General features: G+C 37.6%; 1 protein-coding gene across 4 annotated transcripts in view; it reads left to right on the forward strand.

The window, feature by feature from the left end:
- Nucleotides 1-12558, forward strand: part of LOC140730857 (nuclear receptor-binding protein-like) — a 94966-nt gene that overhangs the window by 31162 nt on the left and 51246 nt on the right. The window contains exons 6-8 of one of the 4 annotated variants that reach the window (XM_073051817.1): nt 1958-2052; nt 2991-3017; nt 11561-11584. In XM_073051817.1, the coding sequence (XP_072907918.1) occupies nt 1958-2052; nt 2991-3017; nt 11561-11584 (146 nt within the window). The remainder of the gene's footprint in view (nt 1-1957; nt 2053-2990; nt 3018-11560; nt 11585-12558) is intronic. The other 3 variants (XM_073051818.1, XM_073051819.1, XM_073051820.1) reach the window with 3 other exon arrangements.

Genomic DNA, 12558 nt, shown 5'->3' on the forward strand with positions numbered 1-12558 from the left:
AGGCGTACAAAAAAGCTGAATGAACTCAGCAGGTCGGGCAGCATCCGTTGAAAGAAGCAGTCAACGTTTCGGGTTGCAATCCTTCGTCAGGACTTCGACAGAAACGTTGACTGCTTCTTTCAACGGATGCTGCCCAACCTGCTGAGTTCATCCAGTTTTTTTGTACGTCTTGATTTGACCACAGCATCTGCAGTGCACTTTGTGTTTACTGTTCTTTATTAAAGGCTGTTGTTTGTAATCTCAAAACTGCTTTATTACTGAATAATTAATTTCAGTCTTTGATCACGAGTCATTTTAAGCTTGTCTTTTCTCCCAATTTACCACACCAAAATCCAACAGATGGCTACTTAATGCAACTGCCTTGTTCAAATTGAAGAATATTGTTGTGGGTAAAATTTCCCTTGACTAACTACAAAGCAGAGAACTGTAATAAAAATAAATAAATAAATAAGTTTTTTTTCTGGCACTGGCATGTCCCTGAAACTAAAAACTATGCCCCTTGTCTTCATCATTTCCACTCTAGGAAAAATTCTCTAGCTATCCAATCTATCCATGCCTCTTATCATCACATATCCCTCTGTCAGGTCACCATTCAACATCTTCCTCCAAAGAGAAAAGCCCTAGTTCGCTCAACCTGATATGCTTTCTAGTCCATGCAGCCCCTGCAACGTTACCTCATGGCTCTTGAGCTCAATCCCCTGACTAATGACATCCAACATATTATGCACTTTCTTAACAACCCTATCAATTCGCACAGCAACTTCAAGAGATCTATGGATGCGGACTCCAAAGCCTGTGTTCTCCACACTGCTAAGAATCCTCCCATTAACCCATATGGTCTTCAAATTTGACCTTCCAAAATGAATCACTCCATACTTTTCTGGGTTGAACATCATTTGCCACTTCTCAGCCCAGCTCCACATCCAGTCAATGTCCTGATTTAACCTGCAATAACCCTTCACATGATCCAGAACTCCATCAACCTTTGATATCTGCTAACTTATTAACACCCCCCCCCCCACTCAGTTTCTCATCCAAGTCAGTAACTGAGTAAGCTGTGTGGTTGTGGATTCATGAGATCATATGATTACTGTTGCCCCTTGTGTGCTTTCAGCACTTCTTTTTATTGTCATATTTCTTCAATGGCCTTTCTTTTCCTCTCCAGGTTTTAATCTGTTGTGTAGAACTGCACAATATTTTAATGTGTGTTTTATAATTTGAAGATAACCTGAATTCAGATTCAAAAGTTAGTACATCTTAGTCTTCAACTTTCCCTTTGAAATCCATTGTTCCTCATGCATGTTAGTCCAGTAACAACTAACCAATTGCTTGTATTGTCTCACAATATGCCTGAATGAAAGGTAGCAATGTCACCCAGAGATCTTCAACATCTGACTAAATAGTGACCTATTGATGAGCACTATTGAAATAATAAACTTTTCTTTTTTTTTAAGCTGTAATGATCCTCTGGCCCCAGACTACTGGGAATGGTTGTCAAATTAGTTTTCGACTTAATGGTTTATTACTGTTGCATGTACGAAGGTACAGTGAAAAAACTTCATTTTGCATGCCATCCATACAGATTTCATCACATCAGTATGTTGAGGTAGTAGAATAGAAAAGCATTGACATGCAGAATGAAGTGTTATAGTTACAGAGAAAATGCAGACAGACAATACATTGCAAAGCCATAAGGTAAATGGTGAGGACAAGAATCCATTTTATTGTACAAGAGCCTTCTCAACAGACTGCTCAATAGACATAACTAAATAAAATGTTAAATGTATTTTTTTTAAAGAAACAAAACAGTACTGTTATTTAATTTCCCTAAATTATTTCACTGTAAGCCACAAATCATTTTGTATGGTGCCATTGTGCTGATATAAAAAGTAATGTATTGAAATTCTGTGCATATTCAAGTAACCAAAACTGTTGTGGTTGTTTTTCTTTTAACCAGCTACTTGCACTCTTGTGATCCTCCCATCATCCATGGCAATCTGACCTGTGATACGATATTCATTCAGCATAATGGACTTATAAAAATTGGGTCTGGTAAGTATCAGAAATTATAACATGTAATATCTTGAATTCATTTAGCAATATGAAAAATTATTAAAGAAAGTGAAACTTTGCTTTGACCATCCAACCAGTCTTTTACAATTTATGGATTAATATTTCTGTTTTACTAGCTTAGCAATGCAAACAAGAAAGTATTACTTGTTTTCTTTCTAGTTAGCATGATTTAACAGTGCACTATTTTACGCCAACTAAAGATCAGATCAGTGGCAATGCTTGATTGCTGATATTTTTGAGAAAAGCTCCTCGTCACCGAAGTAGTGTACTTGAGAGCCATTCTATGAACATTGGCCAGCTTGTGTGGGTCAAATCAATGTCAGTAGACTCTTCTATGCCGTTTAAGTGGAAGCGCTGGGTTTAGGTCAAACAAACTACAACTTGATTTCTGTGTACTGTATGTAGTCAGCTCTATTTTTCTCATTGTTTTTAAACAGCCTTCTAGACTTAACTCTTTTTTCTTGTTTTACCCCCTACACCTTGTTGTCTCCTATTTTCTCTTTCCCCAACCTCCACCTGTTCAGAGCACATATTTTTTGCCTAAATCTGTATTTCAAAACCCATGAGCCAAGTTGCTTTCATTAAACTCGACTTTATAAACTTGGTATTTGTACTTTTTGCTGTCCCTTTCCAAATCTGAACATGAATAGCTTTCGTGGTTGCAGTTGAGATATAACTAATGCAATGCTAATTGAACACCAACTGGAATTTAATATTATCCTTATTAAATTGTTCATTAAATTTTAATATGCATGTTGCTAGTGATAAGCCCTTTTGATGGAACAGTTAAAGAAAAATGTTTGTGACAGTGGGCAATGCAACAAAACTTGTGGTTTAATTAATTGGGTTAATGTCACAATGATCTGTTTGTGGACAACTATTGACTATTTTTAATTTGCTGTATTTTGTATGTACAGTTCAATCAGGACACGATTATAATGGGAGTGAGTGAAAATAGTGCATTGCATTTTATGCATGGCTAAATTATGCATTTGTGCATGGTTCAGATTGCTTTGGGCTTTGAGGGAAATACATAATATTGGCCATTTCAACTTTAAAGTGAGCAGTGCTGTGAATAATTCTGTCAATGGCTGATTTTTTTCCTAAACTCAATCTTTGGCAGCTGCTTGGTGTTTTATCCTTAACTACAAACAGTATCTGAGTGTCTTGCTTGAAGTACATCTGACATTTAGCTTATATTATAGCCCTGTCACTTTGATCAAACTCCCATGCAGAATTTTCCAGAAAATGACATGGGAGGTCATGTTCCCACCAGTGTAGGTAACAGAGGACTTGTCCCTTTATATTTACCTCATTATTTCCTATTTCTCCTCACCACCCAAGGAAAACTATCCTATTCAGTCTAACACTAGCTTAATTAGCCATTTAAATAATTTATTGTTGTTTAACTGTTGAATGATTTTTTTTCTAAATGGACTTTGCCCTTGTCAATGGATCATCCATTTCAGCGTCTCTGATAGCACAGTTGGTGAATAGGTGAAGCTGTGACTTTTAGTAATAAGTCCAAGGGAAGAATACTCGTCCAACGTTTGGGTTTGACATCTCTGGAATATTGTCAAAGTTTTACATTTGTTAGGTGAAAAAGGAATAGTTTTGTGTGGAACTTGTGTCCCAAAATGCTTATCAAAGAAGGAAAAAAAAAGACAGTGGTACAGAAATGTTATAGGTTATGAAGTTCAACTACTGAAGTAATATATAGTCTTTGCCTTGCACATCACCTTCATTGTTTTAGTGTAGTCAAAACTTGTATTACTTCACAACAAAAACACAGCTGGCTTGGTTTTTATAGAGCATTGGAGCATTTTAGCAACACTTGTGCATGTACATACACTTACTGGATTTTTCAGTCCAAATATGTTTGTCCTAATATTTGATTTTACTGATCTTATAACTCTAAAGCACATTGTGCACAAATAAAGCCTTAGTCTGTAGTATTGGTGTTACTAAGATTGAAATATAGCACAGCATGATAACACAGCAACAGCGGATGATGTTACACGCCCTTGGGTTGTCTTAGATGATAGAAGCTGAAAGTAAGTCACTGTTTTGAAGATACTTGAGAGAATGGGGAAGAAAGAGGGTTGAATATAAAATTAGGAAGTAAGAGTGGACTAGTTGGTAACTTCACTTTTAGAAAAGATTATGGATGATCTTTTACCTTAGCAGCACTTTCTTGCAATAACTGTCTTTGCCTTAATTTTCCTAATGTTGTCTGCCAGTCTATCTTGAAACAAAAGTAACTTTAACTGTCTGGAGCATTTGTCCTCTTTTATTTTAAAGATGTATATTGTAAAGTGTATTATTTAAATGTTAACCATGCTTGTTTACTATCTTTCAATGATAGAAGCTGAAAGTAATTCACTGTTTTGAAGATACTTGAGAGAAAGAGGGTTGAATATAAAATTCACCAATCTGCAATTCGTAACTTGTACCTAAAATCTTTACTCCATCTCTATAAGACTTGAAGATTCTAGCTATAGATTGGTCTAAATTACTTTCATTTTTATGCAACACACACAAAATGCTGGAAGAACTCAATTCTACTGTATTGAGCACACTTTCGATAAAGGCCCTTTAATGATCAGATCATCACTGAGAGGATAAAACACATTCTGGATACTGAACCTGAGAAGAACTTTGCAGTCGGGCAGCATCTGTAGAGGCAAAATGTGTATGGTTTATCACGTTGAGACTCTGCACCATGCCTGAGCAGGAAAAGGGCAGTAGAAGAGGGAGGTGGGACAGAGGCTAGGAAGATGAGGAGGGGGCAATGGGCAAATTGAGCCAGGTGGGAGAGGAGATTTTTTAAAAAAGTAAACTAGACGGAGAGGTATGTGTGTGAAAACACAAAAATGTGGGTTACCTGAAATTGTGAAATTCAGTATTTATAACATTGGGTCGGAATGTACCTCAGCAGAATATGAAATATTCTTCCAACTTCCATTTAACTTCTGTAGCAATGAAGAAGATTGAGGGCAGACAAATAGTTGTGGGAGTGGGAAAGAAAGTTAAAATTGCGTGCAGCTTTTAACACAAGGTGGTCACTGGATGGAGAGCAAGGGTTGGTCAAAATAGTCGCTTAGTCTACACTTGGATTCTCCAAGGTCAGCCACACGGACTGCACTAAGTAATATTGGAAGCGGTGCAGGTGAATCTCTGCATCACTTAGGGCTGGTTTAGCTCATTGGATGGTGAAGGAGAAGGTAAAGGGACACCATTTATAGTTTTAACATTGCCCCAATTCTCTTTCATCTTTCCTCTCCACGAATACTTCAATCGAGTTCTATGGTTTGGAGGGTACAAAACTGTTTCCTTGAATTGCTACAGTTTTTCTTGATGAGTCTTCATAGTTATAGAATGTGAACTTTTATGCAAAGATAATAGAGCCATTTTGGCTTATTGGATGAAGCAATGCTATCAAACCAAGTAATTTCATTTTTAAAAGATTTTTTTCTGTTACTCCTTCTCTAAATTTACCGAGTCTGTTTATTCCACCTCCTGTTTAATTCTTCCCCTAAAACTGCAGACCATTCAAATTTTCAAATTGTTAACTCATCTCCAGGTGTTTTTTCCCCACTTCTGTCAAATCAGCCTGCCTCCAAACTCCCTTACTCTCCAGCTCTCCAAAAATATGTAGCCATTTTACCTTACTTGCATCTATTTGCTTTCCTAACCACTGACTCAACTTGCAATTCAATCTGTAAGGAATCCTGCACAAGGCCCAAGTTGCTTTGCACCGCTGGTTTCTGAATTGCTTCTGAATTTGTTGCGAAATCTCTGCAGATTTCATATGTTGAATTTGTTGTGTTTGCTGGAGGATATGCTACTTATTGATATCTTTAGCAAGAAAATTTAAATCAGAGTGGTGCCATTCCTGGTTGGGAGTTAAGATTCCAGGAACACAGACTAGTTTTCATGTATGACACTCAGGGTTCTGATTATAATCAGCTTGGAATATCATTGGGAAGTTACAAGCATTCGTTACCATTAAATACCGCAATACAGAGAGGTCCTTCTAAATCTTTTTTCTGAATAGCTAGCTTGGCCTTTATGGAGGCATGCTGCTCTAATCCTGATAAAATAAGTACAATTTCCAGCCCCTCAGTCCAAAAGATGCAAACAAACATGGTGAAAATATTCTTAAACTGTGACACAGTCCATTTATATTGCAGTGTAGTATATTCATTCTGCTAATTATGCAGGTTTTACTGTTTGTTCTGTTTTATTTTGATCTTGTTTCATTGTGCTTGTTCTAAATAAAAACCCCACTTAGGAATGGGCTCCATTTCCCAGAGGATCTTGTCAGGTCATTCAGCATTGCATTTAAAAAAAAAACAGGTTATCCCTAATTTGCTGATAATTTATTATTTAGAGCACATTCTGTATCATGCTTGTATGGTTTAAAAATGAAGCTTTCACAAATTTCATTGATGGCTTGACCTGGCATTGTCATGGGATGCCAGAAGCAAGGCTTGCTCATGATTTTTACTGGATGGCAGCTACCCATCATGGCTCGGTTTTCTCTCCTCCTCCCCCCCCCCCCCCCCACTGGCTTTTTATGCGTATTAGTTACGAGCTTCTCTCAACCCAGGGACGATTAAAAAAAAAGATGGGGAAATAATATAACTTCATGCTTTAGTTATATTTGTGCATTGCTGTACTGATTCCTAAGATTTCTGTAGATCATGTGAATGTACTCCCAAAGTGGATTTGTGTGGAAAGCTCCTGAGATTTGGCCCAGTGACAAAAATTAATGCTGATTATATTTCAAGTTAAGTTAGAAACATAGAAAACCTACAGCACAATACAGGCCCTTCGGCCCACAAAGCTGTGCCGAACATGTCCTTACCTGAGAAATTACCTAGGGTAATTTGTTGATGTGTGTCATAGCATCTTCCAGGTATACAACTGGGAAATTTGATTCTTTGTTTGTTTCTTTAGATTGGGAGGAACTGTTGAAGCCTTATCATTCACTGCAATCCCATCTTGCAAATGGTGAATGAACACTGCAGTCATGGTGGTGCCATTAAATGTTTGGTGCCATTGAATATTTCTGATTGTGGTTAGCATACCAACCAACAGCATTTTGTGATGCTGTTGGTAGTTCAGTATCTTGTCACTGCCTCTGCGTCAAGGCTGGCAGATTTCTCCATCACCTAGTACATTATCAATGCTGTGCAATAGTGCTGATGTCCTTGAGATGAAGACAATTCATCTCTACAAGGTATATGCAGTGGTCATCCTGAAAGGATAGAGGGTAAGTTGGTATGTCCCTTGTGTCAGGTCGTCATATGCTGCACAACTTTTGTGGCAGTGCTGATCATTTAGATTTAAAATTTCAAAGTAAATTTATAATCAAAGCACATAGATATTACCATATGCAACCCTGAGATTCATTTTCGTGTGGGCATGTGCAATAAATCCATAATAGAACAATAACCATAGCAGAATCAATGAAAGACTGCACCAACTTGGACATTCAACCAGTGTGCAAAAGACAAGAAACATCGACTGTGGTTCATGTAGTTCCACTTCTGTATCCTGAAGTACCTGTGCTGAAGTATATGCTCTCTTTGGTACCTTTAGCACAGATTTTAAATGTCATTGAACATTGAATACCCATTCATTAGCTGAGTGAGGGGAATGGGAGCCAATTGACGCTTTTTTGTGTTTAACATGTAGAGAAACTTCGGGGAGTATAGGTTGGAACTTCCCAGGGCATTCCTTAATGATTGTATTTTTCAATGCATTTATCACTCCAGTGGCTCAGAACATAAATAGAGGGATCATTTTGAAAGGATCCTGTGCTCAAACTAAAACATTGTGAGTGAGAGTTGTATGACTGTCAAGTTGTTGCTTGTCTGAGCTCTTCCAATTCAGTACCAAATCCCTTGAGTTTGTCATGAGGGCTTTGTAGCGTTAACTAGGCTACTTAATCCTTTGACATGTCCTCAAAACTAATCAATAACCTTCAAGACCTTGGCCTCAGTTCCTCCTTGTGCGATTGGATCCTTGATTTCCTCACTTGTAGTCCCCAGTCAGTTCAGATTGTCAACCACATCTCTTCCACGGTCGCCACCAGCACAGGTGTACCACAAGGCTATGCTCAGCCTCCTGCTCTACTTACTTTACACTCATAACTGAGGCTAAGCACAGCTGCAGTGCCATATTCAAGTTTGCTGATGAAACCATTGTTGTTGGCCAAATCAAAGGTGGTGATTAATCTGCATATAGGAGAGAGATTGAGAATCTGGCTAAGTGGTGCCATAAATACAAAACAATGTTAGCAAGACCAAGGAGCTGATTATTGACTTAAGGAGAAGGAAGCCAGAGGTTCATAAGGCAGTCCTCATCGGAGGATCAGAGTGGAGAGGGTCAGCAGTTTAAAATTCCTCAGTATTATTATTATTTTGAAGGACCTGTCCAGGGCCCAGCACTTAAGTGCAATTATGCAGAAAGCATGGCAGCACCTCTTCTTCCTTAGGAATTTACAAAGATTCAGCATGGAATCTAAAACATCTGTAGATGTGTGGTGGAGAGTATATTGGTTGGTTTAGAAACACCAATGCTTTGAATGGAAAATCTTTAAAAAAAAAAGTAGTGGATATGGCACAGTCCATCACAGGTAGAGCTCTCCCCACCATGAGCACATCTACAAGGAATGCAGCATCCATCATCATGGACTCCCACGACCCGGGGCATGCTATCTTCTCGCTGCTGCCATCAGGAAGAAAGTACAGGAACCTCAGGACCCACACCACCAGATTCAGGAACAGTTATTGCTCCTCAACAATCAGGCTCCTGAACCAGACAGGATAACTTTACTCAACTTTGCTTGTTCCATCACTGAACTGTTCCCACATCCTACAGACTTTCTTTCATTTCATGTTCAAGATATTTGTTGCTTATTTATTATTATTATTTAAGTATTTGCACAATTTGTGTTTTTTGTATACTGGTTGAACACCCAAATTAGTGCAGTCGTTCATTGATTCCATTATGGCTATCATTCTATTTTGGATATACTGAGCATGCCTGCAAGAAAATGAATCTCAGGGTTGTATATGGTGACATGTATGCACTTCGATAAATTTACTTTGAACTTTTGAAATGCTTCGTCTTGGTCTGAGCCATGTGGCCATCCACTTTTGTTTTGACTAGTTACCTTCGACAACCTGAATGTCTTATTAGAACATTTGAAATGGCAGCTATATATTGGATCCTAAATCATGCCTCTGTACTTTAATGTCTTCTTTCTCGCTGTCCCAGGTGAGCGTAAAATCTTAAGGAGTTGTGAAGGGATTTTATCTGCTTCTTGTCCCCGTCAGCAGAAACCTGAATGTTATCACTTTGTGGGGAGCTTGTTCTGTGCAACTTAGTTGTTTCCTACATTATATCATTACTTTAGATGTGCTTGATTGGTTGTGGAGAAGCAACTTTGAGAATCAAGAACTGTTTTACCAGGGTTAGGTCTGGATGAGGATGACAGGTTTCTTTCCTGACTGTTTCATGAGTACAATTACTTTACTATTTTTGATTTTTTTTTTGCAGAGAAGTCATTTTTGAATGGTTCTATTAATTGAAGAGCTTTGTTATAAGCCTGTTTGTATAATTGGCATTTTGATCATCTAAGTGTTTGTTGGCTTTCCATGTGCATATTTAAATGTCTTAATTTCCTGTTTGTTATTCCATGTTCACAATTCCATTGTTCTGAGGATTAGATTGAGCTAATTCAAATTTTTTGCATGATATGTAAGTGTTTGGAAGCTGGAATCAGTTATTCATGTTTTCCCTTAGTCTGTTGTAATGTATTGTTTGCTTGATTGGTATTGAGTTAACTTTCTTTTAACTCTGTTTAGAAACTAGTTTAGTCATCTTGCATCTGGGAATACCTTTCAGTCCTTTCAAACATTACCGATTTTGTATTGGTATCCAAGCTGAAATGAGAAACCTGAAAGGCAAAGTCTTCCTATTAGTTCAGCAGTAAACTTGCAGATGTTTTTAAATTGATACTCTTTAACATACTGTCGTGAGTCAGTAATGCCAACTCTTTACCTGTTTGCCCAAGACCCACTGAAATCTGTTTCTTATCTCCATCTTGTACGTTTTCCAAGCCCAACAATTCTCAACAGCAACTTTGCATTCTCTGAAGGAGGCTGTTCAGCTTATTGTTTATGCTGGCTCAAAGCAGTCTCGTCATCTCCATTTTTCCACTTATTTCCTTGCATCCTATTGCCTCTCATACACCCCATCAACTCCATCCTGACGATACAACAAGCAGCTGCTCTATGGGATAGTTTACAGGAGCTAATTAACCTACCAACTGCACATCTTCGAAATGTGTGAGGTGAACATAAAACACTCAGGATTTCTTTGGCATGGAGCATGCGGAAATTCCTGAGGTTGGGATGGAACCCCGATTGTTGGAACAATACATCATTACTGCACCACTATGATACTTCCATTCATTTTCACTTAAACAATTCCAATTCTGCATTTCCTTTCATCCTAGCCTGTTGCATTTAGCATTGTTTAAAATATGCTCTTAAGTAATTGACCTATTCAATCACCCAAAAAAAATTGATGTAGAGCACTGAAGTTTCTTACTTTGCCTATTTCAAAATGCAGATTTGCTGTGATTCTTGATCATTCATCATTTCAGATTGCAAAAAATCAAATTTTGTTTTGTTGCTCTCCTTGTCCGATCAAAATTAGGACCATTTCAAGCTTCCATTTGCTTACGACATGACTTGTGACAATTTCTGGACCATTAGTTTCTTTCCAGTTATCCAACTAGAGTGTTCTTGATTTGGGCATGGGAAAAGCCATTTTTGAAAACGTTAGTATTCATTACTGTTTTTAAATCACTGGTACCAATTGATTCTGTCCGACATTACTTGAGTTCTGTTTGTTAATGGCTAAAATCTCAATCCATATTTTACATGGAAAATCTGCAGATTTCCCAACACTTTTGAAACTATGAAACACCAGTAATGAAATTTCTCAACTCATTGCATTCTCTAGACGAGAACATTGCTTCTCCCTCCAGGCCCAATTTTTGCCCTTTGTCTTGTAATTAACAATAGTAAATTTTGAATGCAATAAAAAGGTTTGACAATGGAATCAATCTCCTTTTGATCCAGAATATTGTGGTAAGTGATTTCCTCTTGTAAACTAGGGCTGAAAATCATAGTGGTACCTTTAAGGGGAAGTGAGCTAGATTAAGAGTGTTGCACTAATATTTCATGAACTCTAGAGACTCCTTGTCCTTTTCCTATCTTTCCCTTTGCCTTCCCTGTCCCGCTCTCCCTTTTTGCCTTTTCTTCCTCCCACTCCTCCCCACCTTCATCTAGCTACAGAAGAGTCTTGTTTGAAGCTTTTGGTTTGTATTTGTGAATGCTCGCTGTTCCATCACTCATCAATTTCTTGTTTTATTTCCCGCTTACGGCCGCTCTGTTGCGAACAGTCTTTCATAGGATATTTGCTAATGGTGAGAAACTTCTCAGCTCCTGTGATGTGACTGTGTATTGTTTTGTTTGTCTTTAGCTTTTAAATGTGCCAATGTAAACAATTTATGTTGGGAATGCTTAGCGGTCTTAGCTCTTGCATGAGTGCATGTATTTACACTACAAAGCTTTGTTAGCTTTATATGGAGCTTTTTGTAGAGAGTCTTAAAATAAATTGAGTTCTGTAAAGTGACATCTTAAGCTCGTTTCAATAAATACGGATGCTTCTGTGGCATCTGGCAGCAAGGTTCTATTACACACAGTTAACAATGTCCAACAAAGTATGTTCTCAAGTTGTTTTCTTTTGCCTTTAATCAGGCACACAACAATTAGTTTGTTGTACTTTGAAGCCAAAGTACTGATAATACTGGAAGTCTGAAATCAAAATAATTTTGAAAGAATATCAGAACATCTGGAGAGAGAAATAGACCAGTTCTGATGAAAAGTCAAATCAAAAACTTCTCTTTCTATCAGCATTGAATACTGTGTGACAGAATTTCAAGGTGTTCTTTTCTAAGCCTTTGCAATTGATGCACACCAAATTTTGAAAGAGCAGTTCCTCCAACTGTCAGTGATTTTTCTTCTGGAAAAGTTGCTAACCATTTGGTGCTTAATATCTTTTCTTTCACTATATTCAGCTGTCTAATCTCTTGAAGTAGATTATTGCTGATGTGTGATAAAGAATTGAGCCAGAAATTTGGAGGAAGGAAGTATTCCGACTTCAAACCATGTGCTTAATTTGTGAGATGTGGTCATCCATTATACCTAATGTATAAGTATCAGGAATGCATTGTAGCAATTAAATTCCTAATTAATTTGTTATTCATTTTCTTTACAACACATTGTTAGCAGACAGAGTGGAAGAGTTCTTATTAATGAGGTCTTTTGCAAAGATGCACATTCCCCAAACTAAAACGACTAATAAATTGACCTAAACACTGATATATACTCAACATGC

Source organism: Hemitrygon akajei, chromosome 7 (genome assembly GCF_048418815.1).
Source record: "Hemitrygon akajei chromosome 7, sHemAka1.3, whole genome shotgun sequence".
NCBI lineage: Eukaryota > Metazoa > Chordata > Chondrichthyes > Myliobatiformes > Dasyatidae > Hemitrygon > Hemitrygon akajei.